At 42.6% G+C, this 17,974-nt stretch overlaps 1 protein-coding gene across 1 annotated transcript in view; it reads left to right on the forward strand.

The window, feature by feature from the left end:
- The window catches only part of LOC132585063 (coiled-coil domain-containing protein 162-like), a 53,742-nt gene that overhangs the window by 13,114 nt on the left and 22,654 nt on the right, over window positions 1-17,974 (forward strand). Inside the window, exons 8-9 of the mRNA XM_060256856.1 lie at window positions 4,612-4,764; window positions 17,156-17,290. Coding sequence (XP_060112839.1) covers window positions 4,612-4,764; window positions 17,156-17,290 — 288 coding nt within the window. The remainder of the gene's footprint in view (window positions 1-4,611; window positions 4,765-17,155; window positions 17,291-17,974) is intronic.

Raw genomic sequence — 17,974 nt, forward strand, 5'->3', positions numbered from 1 at the left:
GGGTGGGGGTGGGGGATGCACTGCCAATCAATTTGTGAGTGAGTTTTTGGGCTGTCTTTGGACTCTAGTCTATTTTTGGTGGGAGAGCATTTTACAACCGCCTTCCAAGCACGGGCCAAGAGAGGATGCAGGCACAAGTAGGTGCTCACTTCATTCACTCTCAAAGTCTACGTTTGAGGAGCCGAACAGAGGCAAGTTGACCTTCAGGAAGACCAACTGCTCAACTGTCCAGGGTTGCAGGCGATTGTGATGTGGGCAGACAATGTCGCCCATATGCAAAAAGACATGCTCGCTCTGCACGCTTGTCGGTGGGCATGAGAGGAACGCCTTGGCCACGGAGGAGAGGGCCGGCCGGACCCCCTCCATGTCCCAGTAGTCCAAAGGAGACGTTTCCTGTAACTTGTTGAGCTCTGAAAGATAGTCCCTCACCATCACAGCATCCGTCTCCGTTCTCAGGGGCCTACCGCTCCCAAAGGGGCCAACGAGCCGCCCAATGAGTGTCATCTCAGGATTCTTTGTGGCGTGAGTCTGGCGGGCTAGTCTGCGTAGCCGGGGAGGTTGAGGATGAACAGCAGTGGAAGTGGCATATGAGCTGCTTCCACCCCCCTCCTCCTCAGTTACCGGCACTGGGCCTGCCCTGACTCTGCAACGCTCGACCTTCTGGGAAAGCTCGTCTTGCCAGCGATCGAGCTCGTTGGCCTGCTCGGCGACTGTGCCCTTAAGGCACGGGTCTAACATGGTTGCCATCATGTAGACCTTATACTGGGTGAAAGTCTGAAAGTGGGCCTCAAACCCTTCCTGCATCCTAACAACCAGGGCACGCACCACTGGAAGAACGTCTGCACGGCCTTGAGCTGGCACTAGAAATGAGGCCAGGTCCTCATGAGCCATGTGGACCACAGGGACGACCAGTGCAATGCTCGCCGTGTCAGACGAGAGCATTTCTGTGTGGGTCTTGAAGGGCCCAAGAACCTCCACAGTCTGAGAAATGACCACCCAATCCTCTTGGGTGAGACGGTTCTCATCCTGAAAGACCCTTGTCTCAGAGACAAAGGCATCCAGGGCTGCTCTCTGCTCCACCATGTGCTCCAGCATGGCACAGGTGGAGTTCCAGTGTGTGCTGACGTCACCGATCAGGCGGTGCCCTGGCATGCCTGTCAGTGTCTGTTTCTCATGCAGTAGATACGAGTCTGTATTGCTGCATGAGAAGTGACCCGTGATGTGTCGACACTTCTGGAGCAGAAGTCGGTACTCATGGGTCGCGGCTAGATACTGACGATCCTGGCTTTTCGTCTGGCCCAATGCGTCCTTAACCACGAGGTGGAGAAGGTGGGCCACGCAAGGAAGGCGTTGTAGGCCCCGACACTGGACAGCCGCCTTGATGTTGGAGCCACCATCAGTCACCATGAAGATCATGGCAACGTCCCCACTGCCTACCCAGCCCTCTAACTGCCATGAGAGGATGGCTCTGAGAGTGTCCGCCGGGTGTGGCACATCGACTGCTTTGGCATGCAGCAAGGCCCAGCGATAGCCGGCCTGGCGGTCCTGATCCTGCCTACCGCTACTACCAGTGCCACCCCTACCCTGCAGCTCTCTGGGTTGCCACCAATGCGCAGTCAGGGAGAGATACCCCTCGAACGCATGTTGGGAGCTCCAGATATCTGAGGTGAAATGAACAGTCCCCCCAGCAGCACGGGACAAATGCACCTTCACCACAGATCTAGTCGCCCTGAAAACAGCTGGCACAATGGTCCTGCTAATGGTGGTTCTAGCAGGAACTTTGTACCAGGGCGCCAGGTACTCGAGCAACCCTAGCACCCCAGGATTCTCGACCACTGAAAATGGAAGCCCATGGGCAATCAACCTGGCAAGGTTCCAGGCGATCACGCTCCTGCCATATCTGATTCCCCCTCTTGGCACACAGGTGCCACCCCCACCAAACATCTCAGGCAGAGATGCCTGGCGTCCCTGCACTGCCACGGAAGTGTCCTGGAGAGCTCTGGAGGTAGTTGCAATGGGACAGACCTTCTGGCTGGGTGGTGTTGGCCGCTTGGGCACCCCAGCACCAGCCTGCTTCTCCCCTTTAAGAAGCACCACCGGGTGGTGCTTCCGCAGGTGGTTCCACATCCCCCCCCCCAGAGTAAGGTGGGCAGCATCCTGCCCATGACTGATCCAGGCCCTGCACAGCTGGCACTGTGCATTGCGTGGATCCTCCATATGTCGGAAATGCTTCCAGACTTCGGAGGTGTACGGATGCCCAAGCTGACTGGCAGCTTGGGTGTCTGGAGCCACCTCCTGTGAGGGGCTCGGGGCAGACGCATTGTGTCTTGGGGTGGCAGGAGGGGCTGGCTGCCGGGGGGAAGTGGGCGGAGTTGGAGGCATCTCGTGTGTCTCCATCTCTTCCCCCTCCACCTCATGCGGCCTCTCCTCCTGGCCATCCCTTGAAGGACTGCTGGTGCCCGAAGGAACCGAAGAAGGGGGCTGGTCCTCCTCAACCAGCTTCTCCTCCAGCTCCTGCACGACACTCTGCACCTTCCTTGGGGTGATCGTTTTGGACAGAAAACTGTCCCCAAAATTCATCTCCAAGGAGGGCTGCTCTTGCTGCCCCTCCTCTGGCTGCTGAGGCCGAGCAACATCAGCTGGAGGAGAGACTGCCCAAGTAGCACCTTGTGCTTCTTCAATTTCTCTTTATCTTTTTCATCCAAATCTTCCTTCTCCTTTTTCTCCAGCTCCCGATAAGAGAAGGGAGAAAATATCTACATAGCCTCCCTTTAAATTTTTTTCCCTGGTTGTGGGCAACAAATGGTCCCCCAGAGGCAAAACCACATCCCCAAACGGTAAGGTGGTAAACAGAACCGCTCCATAAGGGGATGGTGCACCCCAACTCCCCATAAAGGAACCTGGCAAACCCTGTTGCCCCACACCCAGCCAGGCACCATAAGGTCAGCACTGCCTGGCTGGCCAGGCTCAGTTTGACAACTGACTGGCACCAGAGGTGGAAAGGGACCCCACACCCCCAGCCTGGAAGGCCTGCCCCCATGGCCCCCAAGGCCAGGCAGACCCAACAAAATACCTGCGGAAACTCACCAGCCTTACCAGTAAATCCAGCAGACACCAACGATGCCCCTGCTCCAGCCGCTCCTGTCGACAGGCCCGCTCCATCATCCGAACCACCGAGACCAGGAAAGAGTGCACCAGACCTACCCTCAAGCATAGACAGCCTGGTCAATACATTAGCCTGGATTGCCCTTTCTCCCTCAGCCCCCTCAACAGGAGGCAAACCAGACAGTTCCTTCAGTGCTCTAAGCCTCTGCACAATATTTGCATTAACCACCTCATCGCTTTCATCGTCAGACAATGAGAGCGGGGGTGGAGGCCTTTTGTCAGGGGCCTTTGGTGCAGGTTGCTTGCCCTTTGACTTACCAGCCCCCTTTTTACCTGACATCCTTGCCCCAAAAGATAACTATACTACTTAAAAGGCAACTAATCCTGAGAAGGCAGACCCACAAAATGGCCTCCACAGAGGACCTACTTAAAATGGCCGCCTTCCCCTGAAGAAGGAAGGAGACCCAAAATGGCTGCTACACCACTAAGAAGGGACCTTATAAAAATGGCTGCCACCTTAGGAGGTTGCAGGAGCCTCAAACACACCTCAAAATAACACGGCTCCCACCAGAAAAAAGAGACAGCCCCCACACACCACACAGCTCCCATGGGGAAAAGATAAAAATAGCCCCCAAATTGCACCACGGCTCCCCAAGGGGAAAAGTTAACAACAGCCCCCTAAAATACCACCCTTTAAGAAACTGCAGGAGCACCACCGGACTCTCCAACCAACACAGCTCCCCCAGGGAATAGAGGCAGCCCCAAAAATCAAAGCAGGAACCTCAAACAGCTCCTGCGATGAAAAGCGCCCCCCAACCAGGCCAATAAAGGCAGCCCCCAACCAGGCAGATCAAAGCGACCCCCACAGGACACAGCCTGTAAGGTGAAGGATCCAGTCCCCGAACGCCTCCTGAACTCCTCACCGCTCCCGACGCTCCTCTTCAGCCCTAGCGCTGCTAAACACAACGCCAGGACCCACACTGCAAAAGACCGACGCGCCTCGCAGGCCTGTGCTGACGGAGCATCTCAACACATTCCCAGCCAGGCCCGAACACAAAATGGACTGCAAAGAGGAGCGGAGGCTTGGCCATTAACAACGCCAAGCCCCGCCCCCTCCAGTTCATGCCTAAACGGGCCAAATATCCTCTCTTCCCTCACCAGGGAAAAAAATCTTGCTATCGCAGCCTAGCAGCTTTGCTGCAGGCTACAAGCAATCCAATCTTTGGTAGGCTAAAGCCAAATAAATCTGTTAGTCTTTAAGGCGCTACAGGATTTTGCTGCTGCTGTAAACTGGTGGCTTCCTCACTATAATATCTTTTACATGGGCTATTGAGAAAATGATTGACAGAGCTTTCATAAAACATGGAGTAAACTTAGAACAAGGTTAATTTACAGTATTTGATAGGAAAGGTTTTTTAATCAGGGAAAAAATTACAGAATTGCATGCCTTCCTTTCAGCTCACATACATTTATATAAAAAATTCTGACCTCTGGCTGTGGTTTCAGGGAAAACTTGATGAGTATCGCTTAAGCATCAATCGACATTTGTTTGAGATCATCAGTGAGGTGAGAAGAGATGGGGTGGACAAAATTATTGACCTGAAGAAGAAATTTGGCTCTACTAAAGACAACAGTGAGCTCAAAGAACATTTGACTCAAGTAAGTTGAAGTGTGAGAGATATTTTGAATGTATTTTACACAAAAGAGAACAGAAAAATTTCAAACACTGAGACAAATTAGGAGATCACATTCAATATAGATTTGATATGATTACTTAATTGTTTTGGGGCACTTTCTAAATAATGAATGGAAGTGACTACAGATGCAAATGTATAGGAAAGTGATATGGAAAACATATCTAATCAGGAAACAACACCTTGTTCATTTCCTAGAACTCTGTGATGTTGCTAACCCACAAACAGACGGGAGAACATAACTTACCCCTAAGATTGTTAAAGTGGCTTTCTTCTGAGAAATTTCAATGTTCATCTCTTCCAAATCTGCAAAGATTGCTGGTAGAGGCATGTACCAACCTATTCCAGCTGGAAGCAACCTATTTTGATGTCTTGTCTGCGTATATGCCTCATGGCCAGATTTTCAGGAGCAGAAGGAACACTAGTGTGCAAACACTTCCCAGTACTAGGAAACTATCATCAGGCAGGTGTGAGGCATGTAACTGCACAAGCTAAAACTGATTTACATTTAGTCAGAGCGCTGAACTGGTGCTGGATACAAAGCAGAGAGAAGGAACAGAAACATATTAAGAAGAAAAAGATTGACTTGATAAGCTGAGGGGGGAAAGGTTGAGAGATAGCACAGTGTTAACACAGGCCAAATCTGACCAAGGCAAAAGCACTTTCCAGTGGAACATAGCATCTTGTTTAAACTGAGCTGCTACCTATGCAAAGTATCCGAGAAGCACGTGTAGCTGCTTTGCACAGATGACAACCAGTTTACATGGGATGCTGTTTGAGTGCAGTATTGCACAGGAGAGTGCTTTTGTGCAAACCAGTATTGTCTTTGAGTCTAGCTACAGTGGAGGGAGATGAAATGTTTATGTTAAAGTACATAATCGGTAGCTACAGACTGGCCACAACAAAATTTAGATGATTTTTTTAAACATCAGTAGTCTAAATTTCTGAAATAGCCCCTCCAGAAAAAACAGTGAACAAATAATATTATGGGTCCAAGATGGTCTTCATAGATAATTTATCCAATGTTATCTTGCAATTTCTTCATTAATTCATGGTGTTTTTAAAGAACTTCTGACATCTGACTGTACTCCTGACATCTTCTACATCTGATATAGTTTGTGTTAAGAAGATAGTTTCAGACGGTTGGTCCGCAGTAGAACAGCTAGGTTCTTAGAGCTTTTGGGAACCAAAGCTCCTTTAATCATTTATCTGATGAAGGGAATTTTGACTCTCAAAAGATTGGTAGTGGTGGTGGTGCTGGTGCTGTTATGTCCTTTGCAATGTTCTAAAGTTCCAGTCATTATAGGGTTAACACTGTGCCTGATTCCCTATTGTCTGCATGACCTAGGAAGAAGATACTGACTGCTGTCAATCAAGGTCTAGAAGTATATCAGCTACCATAGCTTCTGTACAACAATAGTCTATCTTAATCAGCCCCTTCTGGTGTAGATCTTTCACTAGCTCACATTTAATACTAATAGATCCACTTCTGGCTGTTCTACTTTCCCCTTTCCATATAGCAATATTTAAGCTTGATAAGCTTGATTATCTTCAAACATTACAATAGGTACAGGTTCTTTTATCTTGAAGTCTTTCAGCAGATGAAAAATCCATTCAAGTTCACTGTAGGCACTGGCTGCTGACACACACTCAGCTTCTGCTGTAGCTTGTGCCACTATAGTCTATTTTCTGGTAGTCCATTCTACAAGTCCATTTCCATAGAAGAACAAGTATCCGCTGGTCAATCTGTAATTGCACGATTCTTCTGCATAGTTGGCATCCATGTATCCAACTAGTTTGGGATTCTCAGAAGGTTCAATGATCAGTCTTAAGTCCATAGTCCCTTTTAAGTATCTGGCAAGTTTCTTTACTGCATTCCAATCATGGTGATTAGGCGAACTTACTTTTCTGCTCCATATCCGACAGCAGCTGTGATATCAGGTCTGGCAGTTTTACTCAGGTACAGGAGTTTTCCTATAGCTTCTCTGTACTCTCCAATGTCTTTGAGTGGTTGACCACCTTGAGCTCTCTGGTATGCAGGCTCAAGAGGTATCGTAGATTCTGTACAGTCTCTCATGCCAAGAGATTCTATAAAGTCCATAACCTTTCGTCTTTGGTATAGTTGAAAGGTTCCATCCTCGAGTCTCTCAATCTGTATTCCTAGATAGTGTTTAATATCTCCAAGTCTTTTGACTTCAACCTCTTTGTTCAGCTTTTCAACAATGTCTTTAATGTCCTCTTTGTTCTTGCAGCTCATGACCAAATCATCAACATAAACCAGAATGTATTGATATTCTCCATCTTTGAGTCTAGTGTACATGCAGGGTTCAGCTTTCCCTTGCTCAAATCCTTGTTGCTGTAGTAGTCCAGTTATTTTGTCATACCAACTTTTTGCGGCCTGTTTCAAACCATAGAGTCATTTGTTGAGTTTGAAAACATAGTTCTCTTTGCCAGGGACTTGAAAACCTTCAGGTATTTCCATATAGATTTTCTCTGATAACTCACCATTAAGAAATGCTGTCCTAATGTCTAGGTGCTCCATGAACATATTTCTAGATGCTGCCACACTCAGTAGTGTTTTAAGTGTAGCACTATTGATAACTGGTGCAAACGTCTCTGAATAATCAGTTCCAAATTCTTGTGCATAGCCTTTGGCTACTAGCCTTGCTTTGTACAAGTCTATAGTTGCATCATCTTTATACTTTATTTTGTAGACCCATTTGCATCCAACAGGCTTTCTTCCTGCAGGTAGCTTTGTAAGAGTCCATACATCTTTTTCATAAATGGATAGTATCCCTTGTTCCATTGCTTGAATCCATTTCTCCTTTTCTTCATTAGGTAGATCACATACTTGTTTCCAGCTCTTGGGTTCCTCTTTAGGTTTCAGTCTCTATAGATCTTACAGTATCACAATATCCATATTTCTGTGGTGGTTGTCCTTTTGTGCTCCTTTCTGATCATCTTAAAATGAGTGGAGGTTCTGTCACTCCCTGCGGTGCGATCCCCATTTCCCCTTCTGGTTCAGTAGAGTCTTCAGAAGGAAGACCTGCCGGTTCACCGGTGTTCACTACAGGTAGCCAACTATACCAATCTTCAGAAGCATCATCAGTAACCTCAGAATCAGATTCAGGTACACAGGGTGCTTTAGGCAAATTACTGTCATCCACAAATACAACATTACAGTGTTTAGTCTTATTCAGCTTTGGATCATAGACTCTGTAGCCTTTTCCCACTGAGGAATATCCTATTATGAACCCAATCTCAGTCCTTGCATCAAGCTTCCCTCTATTTTCTCGAGGAACATATGCATAGGCTTTAATATGCTTAAATCCTGGCTTCTTGCCAAACCAAGCCTGGAACGGAGTAATTCCTGTTACTTTTGAAGGTATTCTATTGTGAATATACACTGCTGTATTTACAGCTTCAGCCCACAGGCCTTTAGGTAATCCAGAATGCATGAGCACTGCTTTGGTAATTTCCTGTAACACATGATTAAGTCCCTCTGCACTCCCATTCTGCTGTGGAGTGTATAGGACAGTCACTTTGTGTTCAATCCCTTTTGCTTTCAGAAATTTCTTAAACTCAGTGTTGCAATATTCAAGCTTTGAGGTGCACGCCCACATCTGTTTTTAACCATGGTAACATATTCTTTAAGTTTATCAAGAGTCTCATCTTTTGATTTGAGCATATAGACAGTGCTATATTTTGTCTTTGCCTCTGTGAATACTGAAAAATATTTATTTTTCCCAATCGAAGCTTTTATAGGCCCAACAACATCACTGAATATTGTTTCCAAAAACCTTTCATTAGGCACACTACTTTTTCCACTGAAGCAAGGTGTGGCTCCCTTTGCTCTCAGACAAACATCACATCTTTCCTTGGATTTATCACAATGCACAACATCAAGTCCACAATCCTTTAGCAACTTATCAACACTCTGCATGCTTCTGTGTGCTAACTTTACATGCCAAGGATAAACACATCTCCTATGGTCACACTTTCTGTCTTCAGTCTGGCAAACAGTCTTTTCCACAACATTAACAACATCTGACCATTCACTTAAGTCCATAATATAATTGGCTCCATTTCTTTCATCCAGTTTAAAACTAATTCCAGAATTCTTCTGAATAAAATCACAATCATCTCCTTTATCAAGATATACAGCATAAGTATTTCTTATAAGCACTTGGCTTGAAAGTAAATTCTCAATTGATTCAGGTGCATAAGCTACATTTTTCAGTCTTACTGGCATTAAATCTCCATCAGTGGTCAGCAATTTCATTTTGATCTCACCCACACCACAAACTTGTAAGGGTTTCTGGTTGGCACCTATCATTTCAGGTCTCTGACTTTCATCCAACTCTGAAAACAATTGAATCATCAAAGAGAAAAAATAAAAATGTGCTCCAAATGACTTAAACTTAAAACCTGCTTCCAAATTAAATCAGATTTTGTAGAATCCTCTTTCTCTCTCTCTTTTTGCAGGGCTGATAATTTCATATATAAATAAAATAAATAAAAATCTGTCACCTAATCTACAAAAGACTTTCTTGTTATAATTTTTCCTTGTTTCCAAAGTTTGGCAAATATTAATGTAACAGCTGTAATAACTTATAAGAAAAATACCTGCTTTTTATTTGGAATAGGCACTGCATAATTCAACAGATAAATTCAACAGATAAAGCTTGGATGTACCAACAATATTAGGTCAATACCCTTTGATCATCTTCTAACTTATAAGAAAAATACCTGCTATTTATTTGGAATAGGCACTGCATAATTCAACAGATAAAGCTTGGATGTACCAACAATATTAAGTCAATACCCTTTGATCATCTTCCAATATTTCTTGGCTCTAGTGTAACTCCAGCACGTGTGGAAAATACCTGTGTTAGGCTTATTACAAAACTAATGATAATTCTTAATTCCTTTATACATTCTGGATAACCTAACTGGGGAAAAGTACCAATGATGAGGCATATTTACTGCCTTTTTTCACAAACTCAGACTGACAGAAATAGGTAAGCCTGTGAGAACAAAACTTCCAAGCTTGAGTGTCAAGCTCAGAACCTAAACAACATAGCCATTTCTTTATATATATTTGGCCTGAGCCCTCCTGAACAGCCATACATAACAGCTTATAATATATCAATAATGAGCCACAGCTGTTTGGGGCACTAAGAACTTTAAATAGAGTTAACCCAATTCAGAATTCATCTTTACATATTCTTGCAACAAGCAAGGTTTTTATTTGGAGATACTGCAATACAGGTCTTGATTCATTACTGTTTTCAAATACAATATTATATTGAACTTTAAAAAATATATTTCACTATATTGCAGTATCTGTCCAATTCTGCTCTTCCCCATACAGAGCTGGCCCTGGGGCACATAGCGTCCCTGGCAGACTCAATGCCTGCTGCTCCCCCTCACCATAAGAATGCCCAGGAAGGAGTAGTGAAGCACTGTGCTTCCCGGGCTTTTTAATGCCCCTCTGCCAATCAGCTGATCAGTGGGTAAAACACTACTGCCCCCCTGTCCCTTCCTTCCCCTCTCCCTTCACTTCGGTGGTGGTGGCACTGCCACCTCCCACCCCCGCTGTGTGCCCAGAACAGGGACTCTAGAATTGCCCTACTGGCTTAAACATTACCTGGGCCTGTCATCGCTGAACGAGGCTTTGCTCCTCCCTCAGAGAGGCCCGGGCTGCGTTTAAGCTGGTAGGGCTGATTCTAGTGCACCTTTGAGCACGGGGGGAGGGGGGAGTGGTGGAGCATGCCACTGCAGAAGGGAAGGTGAGAGGCAGGGAGGAGGACTCAGTGCCACTAGAATCAACCCTACCCACTTAAATGTGGCTGGGCCTCTCATTACTGAACGAGGCTTTGCTCCTCCCTCAGGGAGGAGAGAAGTCTCATTCAGCGATGAGAGGCCTAGGCTGCGTTTAAGCCAGTAGGGCCGATTCTAGCACTCCTTTGAGCATGCGTGGGTGGGGGGGCAGAGCACCGTCACAGAAGGGAAACGGGGAGGGAAGGGAAGCATTTTACTCACAGGGGAAGGGAGGAGGCGGTGGCAGCATGGTGAGGACGGCACAGAAGGTAAACTCGGCATTTGCCTTGGGTGTGGGAAGGGGGGCGAGCCCATTTTGGCACCCCCACCCTCCTGGTGCTCTAGGCAATTGCCTAGTTTGCCTAGTGGGCAAGCTAGCCCTGTCCCCATATTAGACTATTTGTATTTCTCTCCACCCTCCTCTAGGTGCCAGTTTCCGTACTATTGAAAGTAATGGAGAAAACTATGATGATAGTTTACCGCTAATTTTATTCCAAGTTTTATGATACAATATAACTATTATTATTATAACGATTTGTCACAGATTTTAAAAATATAAACCAGCTTTGCAAATTATTGTTCCATTTTAGCAGTGTCTCTGTGCTGTTACTTCATGAAGCCATCCAGTGTAACCGTACTGTATGATAATATAATAAATGTGACTATTTTTAAAGCTTTTGCTGATTCATCTGCTGTGTACTGTCCTGGAAAAGAAAGATCTTGCCTCTCTCATAGATGCCTTGGTAGCTGCCAGATTATGTTAGTGCAGTGGGCTTTCTGTGGGCTGCCCTTGAGGATGGTTTGGGAAATTCAGTTGATCCAACTATCTGATGCTAGTGCTTAGGGTAGCACTTGTTGCAAGTTTGTTTCCAGGGTAAATTCAGGGTACTGGTAGATAACGTGCTTAGAATTGCTTAGTGTACTTAGGTGACTTGCTTTGTGTACTTAGCATACAGCCATACATAACATAATATATCAATAATGAGCCACAACTGTTTAAGGCACTAAGAACTTTAAAGAGGTGGGGACTTCCTGTTTGGCTGGAAGACAGTCTGCAGCTCCCTAACAGAGGGGGATTTTATTGTCACTGTTCAGGGTATTAAAGACCCCTGATAAGGTCTATGCTCATTAACCCTAGGCAAGGGTTAACCCAAGACGACTTATCTTCCTTTAATGCTGTTGATATCGAACTGGAGCAGTCAGAGAGCTGACTCCTTCATTTCTTGATGTCCGGCAATGGAATGTCAACCATCGTCTGCAGTGACTCTAAAGTGACTTCGGTCACTTAAGGCTGTCGGAATCCAAGCACGCTAGAAGGACTGATTTTAATTGCAAGAAAATAGCAGCCGGGGGAGTTGAGAACATCTAAAAGGTAGACTCATCATTCTTATCTTCACTCTGAGAGACTTTGAATATAGTTTAAACACTGAGTGGATTAATAACAGACGAAGGCAAAGCATAATTGAATGAAAAAAAAACTTTTACCTTGTTAAGCTGAGCTCTGTGGCTTTGGATGTGAACAACAGCAAAAAAAAAAAAAAAACCTTTCAAGATAAGAGTGAAAGTAGGCAATGGGAGGTTGGTGACGCAGAAGAAAGAAAAGAGAGTTGCCGTGTATATATGCCCATAAACTGCAGAACCTAGAATGAACTGAGCTGAGTGGGGGCACAGCAGGAAAAGAATTCAGCTTGGGAAAACTGAACGCCGTAAAAACAATTGCCTTCAAAGATATTTTGGAGAAAGGACATATTGTTGTGAATTTTTGTGGTTGCGGTTTCTTCATGCAGCTCAAAAAACTGCGAGACTAGACACGAGATCAGTCTAAGCTGTGACAGGAAGTGAAACTAAAAGGGGCTGGACAATAAATCAGAGCCTATAAGGACAACAAGAGCTGTGACATCCGACCTTTGAACTAGGAAGGAATTGAGTCCAAGACTCAGATCAAGAAAGACGAAGAGAGACCTCTCTAGGCTGGAACTGTACCATAGAGAAATAACGATTGCCATTTTAAAAGGGAGAAAAACTGTCAAAATTGTTAAAATTCAATATCTTTGCTCAGGAAGAAGGGAGAAAAACGAAACTAGTCTCATCTGAAAGAACTGGCTCTAAGCTATTGGATTGGATGCTAAATTTTATGTGGGGATTTTTTTAAGGTTTGGTGATTTTTTATATGTCAGTAGAAAGAACAACACGTGCAAGAGCCCAATCATTTGACAAGATGCAGGCTCAATTTGACGCTCTGGAGGCAAAAATGTTAAAAGCTATGGACAAATTGCATTTGGCAATAAAAAAAGATATTAAAAAAGAAGTTGGAGACCTTAAGAAGGAGATAGAGAATTTTAAGGAAGAGACTCAAAATAAAGTGAAAGAGGTAGAGATGAAAGTGGATACACAGGCCTCTGCCTTGCTAAAAATTCAAGAAAAGGTCATAATACACGACTGTAAGTTGCTGGAGTCACAAGTGCGTCTAAGAGGGGTACCTGAAAAAGAAGACACAGACTTAAAAGGCTATATGGTGGATATCATCACTGAGTACATAGAAGAAGACCCTGACAGATTTAAGAGTATGTTGGAGGGTGCCTACAGAGTCAACTCAGTTTATGCGAAAAATAAAGGTCTGCCAAGAGACATCGTCATAAGATTAAGATCAAAAGAAGTGGCAGAGAAAATTTTGAGGAAAGGGTACCAAAAAGCCTGGGCAATAGAAGGGAGCAGAGTTAAAATAATGAAAGAGCTACCAAGAGAAGTGATCAGCGATAGGAAAAAGTACAAGAAGCTAACCGATCAGTTGCGTGCAGAGGGCACAAGATATAGATGGATAATACCAGAGGGTCTTGGATTTGAACAAAATGGCAAAAGGATTACAATAAGAAGCGAACAAGAGATGCATAGCTTTTTTGAAGAAAATAAAGAACCAACATCATAATGGAGTACAAATTACTATCTTGGAATATAAATGGACTAAATTCACCACAGAAAAGAAGGAGAACATTTCATTGGATTAAAAAGCAAAAATGCAATATAATTTGTTTACAGGAAGTTCATATACAACGCAAGGACAGTAAATTTTTGTGGAATAGAAATTTGGGGTTGGAATTTTTTTCACTAGCAGAGCAAAAGAAAAGAGGGGTGGTTTTTTACATTAAAGAACAACTTGACCCAAAATTAATCTTTAAAGACAAAGAAGGAAGATACATTGCTGTTGAGGTGACGATAGAGGCGAAAAAAACGTTACTACTAGGACTCTATGCACCCAATGGAGCGAAAGACAAATTCTTTAAAGACATAAATAGACAAATGGACGAAGAGACTTATGACCAGGTATTGATGATGGGCGATTTTAATGGGACAATACAAAATAACCTTGACAGATCAAGTCCAAAGAAGAATGATAAAGAAGGGAAGCTGCCCAATTCTTTCTTTGAGTTGATTAAACAGGAAAATCTAGAAGACATTTGGAGAAAGTTCAACCCTGAGGTAAGAGACTATACATTTTTCTCAGCAAGGCATAATTCTTTTTCCAGAATTGACATGTTGTGGGGCTCCCAAGGCTTGGGCCTCATAACAAAAAAAATTGAGATTCTTCCAAAGGTTTGGGCGGACCATAATCCAATATGCTGGTCAACAAAATTGCAAAGAAAATCAAGAAGATGGAGAATTAATGAGGATTTACTACAAAATAAAGACACTGTATCATTCTTAGAAAAGGAGACTGCAGCATTCTTCCAAATAAATGAAACGGATGATATGGAATATCCAACAGTATGGGACACTTATAAAGCAGTAATGAGGGGTATATTAATTACATTGAATAATAAAGACAAAAGAGCAAGAGAAGAAAGGCTGTCAGCACTGCAAAATGAAATAGATAAAAAAGAAAAGGACTTAAAAAAAAGACCAGGGAAGAAAAAATTAATAAAAGAAATTACGATATTACAATCCCAAGTTAAACATTTGCTGAATAAAGAATTAGAATGGAATTTAAAAAATTTGAAACAGAAATCGTTTGAAAGTGCAAACAAACCTGGTAAATACCTGGCCTGGCAATTAAAAAAAAGGAAAGAAAATAAGACTATAAATAAAATCATGGCAAATGGGAAAACAGTAGTGGATCAAGAAGGAATTAAAAGAGAATTCTTTAAATACTATGCAAATTTATTCAAGGGTGTGAATGTAAGTAAAGAAAAAGTGGAAGAGTATCTACGAAACATTCAGGTGGCACCTTTGACGGAACATATGAAAAAGATATTAAATGACCCAATAGAGAAAATTGAAATAGAAGCAGCAATAAAAGCAATGCAAGAGGGTAAAGCTCCAGGGCCAGATGGATTCACGTCAAAATTTTACAAATCTCTCAAGGATGAATTAACACCCAAACTGTTGAAGTTGTTAAACACGATAAGAGAAGAAGGGAAAATCCCAAAGACCTGGAGGGAAGCTGTAGTCTCTCTGATTCCTAAGGAAGATAAAGATAGCACAAACGTAAAAAATTATAGACCAATCTCATTGTTGAATAATGACTATAAGATCTATACAAGAATTTTAGCAGAGCGACTGAAACAATACCTGACCAACTTTATAAACAAAGACCAAGCGGGATTTCTTCCTAAAAGACAAATAAGGGACAATGTACATAAAATCAGAGGGGATTAGACGAGAACAAACAGAACTGGAAAGAGTCCTGTTAGGTGACAATGAAAAATTGATATCAAAAGTATATAAGTTATTATTGAAATGGTCTACAGAAGAAGAAGTAGTAAAGTCTCAAATGGTCAAATGGGCAATTAATGTGAATAGAGAAATACAAATGGAAACATGGGAGCACCTCTGGAAGAACTCAATGAAGATATCAACTTGTCAAAGCATTAAGGAGAACTGTTTTAAAATGATGTATAGGTGGTATATGACTCCGAAAAAATTGGCTAAGATAAGTAAGAAAATGTCGGATAGATGTTGGAAATGTAAAAAACATGAAGGTTCTTTCTTCCATATGTGGTGGACATGTGAAAGAGCGAAAGAATTCTGGAAGATGATACAACAAGAAATCACCAAAATTTTGGGCTATGATTTTAAGAAAATTGCAGAGACGTTTTTACTTGGATTACAATTAGAAAAATACCCAAAAGAAGACAGGACTTTAATTTGGTACCTGTTATCAGCTGCTAGGACTTTGTACGCGCAGCTTTGGAAGCAAGAAAAAATACCAGAGAAATGGGAATGGACCATGAAAGTTTTATCATGGTGTGAAATGGACAAATTAACCAGAACACTAAGAGACTATGATTTAGAGATATTCAAAAGGGAGTGGAGAAAATTTAAAGGATATATGGAGAAAACTTGGAAAGTAAAGAAATATTGGACATTTTTTTAGTTGTAAGAATATATATACGGAACTTTGAGCAATCAGAAGTGCCTTTAGTATGGATTTGAACTTATAACCTCGGGGAAGTCAACATTGGAGGGAGGGGGGATGGAAATGTCATATGGGTTAATGTGAAAAAAAAGAAAAAATTAAGAAATAGATAAGCTTTGTAACCATATGCTACCAATAAATTGTTTAAAACTAAAAAAAAAAAAAAAAAAAAAAAAAAAAAAGAACTTTAAAGAGGTGAGGTTTCAAAATTCACCTTTACATGTTCTCACAACAAACAATGTTTTTGGGACCTTAGATCATCTGCAGGGGTCCTGCTCCAGGTCCAATCTGTGGTGAGGATGGCTTCTCATCGCTGGAGAGATTTCAGTGAAAGCACCCCATTAGTACAGGGGTCTCCCACAGAGCAGCCACTCTTTTGAACTTCATGACAACCTGTTTTTCACCAAACAATAACATGTATCATTTAAATAAGATTGGTTCAACACAACAAAAATTCCCTCAGGAATTGATCCTAAAAGGGATATTTGTTTACTATTGTATATTAAAGAAAACATGTCTACTAACATGTTTTAAATCTATTGTTTTATGCTAAATGTTTTCAGTTAGTCATCTTGCTGTATCTACAAGGGTTAGACTGGGTAATAAATGAACTGGATGCTGTTTCAGTCATATGTACTTGAAATGCTTTTTTAAAATGGGACTGGGCTGTAGCCAAAATTTTAGCTCTTCAGATTATTAACTTAATCAGAAAGTAGATATTCTAACATGTAAATATAGCACAAATGGAAGGAGGACATCATATTAAATAAATAAATATGATATAACCCAGAATTGAGGAATAAAAACCATCCTAGGTAAAATGTGTGCACCATTGTGGTAGTGCTACAATGCAAAAATGAATTTTTCGAAGCCAGTCTCCATATGATAATAAACCAAAGCCACTGTTTTAGATAACTTTGATCAGTAACAAACAGAATGCTTCTATTTCATTTTGGGGTATATTATTTATACACTGTTTCCCAGGTTTAGATTCTGCTTGCACCTTTTAATCTTCCACAGTACAAAATCTAATACTTAAAATTGCACAACCAAACAGCTGTTGGTGAAACAGTAGATTTGTTAAATGAGGACTTGATGGAGATTTTTCTGCCTTTATTAGCAGGGGCAACTGCAGGAGCTAAGAGATGAAAACAGACGTTTGGGGGAGCTGGTGTGCAAACTGAAGACCATTAATTGCTGGAAAGAAACGGTCCAAAAAGCGAAATTGTCTGCCTCCTTGAGAGAGATGGAGAAGGTAAGAGCAACATAAAGCCCTTTTCTTTCATAAGCTTGTTGAAGCAAAGTCATTTATAAATTAGATGATAATAGTGGTTTCATGTCTTCAAGTCCTTATACTTGGTCTATAACTGCAATAAACGCATATTTAACCACCTATGGGCTTTGTACAGTGGAACTTTCTGACTTCCTCCTCCTGCTGCAGCTCTGAGCCCTTCTGAAGTTTTGTTCTAGGTGGTGGGCAACAGATCCTCGGGATCAGCATAGGGATAAAGTGGAGATCTGAAGGCAGAAGTGGAAAATTGTGGAAATGGCCACCCCTTCTTTCAACAAATGGAAATTCCATTTCAGCAGAGGAGCTGAGTGAACAATGAATGCATGTTTTTAATTTTTAATGATGAAACATTTTGAACTTTATATATCTTACAGCTGTTTGATGCAGCCACCAAATGTGAGTCATCATGACCTTTTGCACTTGCATATTTCTTATGTGCAATTCCTTTTATTTTATTTAAAACATTTGTGCCACCTTTCTACCCAAATTCAGGATCCTGAGGCAAACATTAAGACATTAATAATTATTTAAAATATAAATATATTTAAAGTAATTAAAACATATAAGCACACAAATGGGGAGGAAGGCTAATAAGAGTTAGTGAGGAAACATCAACCCCTCCCCCCCCAAAAAAGTCTTCACCTGCTG

The sequence above is a fragment of the Heteronotia binoei genome, chromosome 1 (assembly GCF_032191835.1).
Source record: "Heteronotia binoei isolate CCM8104 ecotype False Entrance Well chromosome 1, APGP_CSIRO_Hbin_v1, whole genome shotgun sequence".
NCBI lineage: Eukaryota > Metazoa > Chordata > Lepidosauria > Squamata > Gekkonidae > Heteronotia > Heteronotia binoei.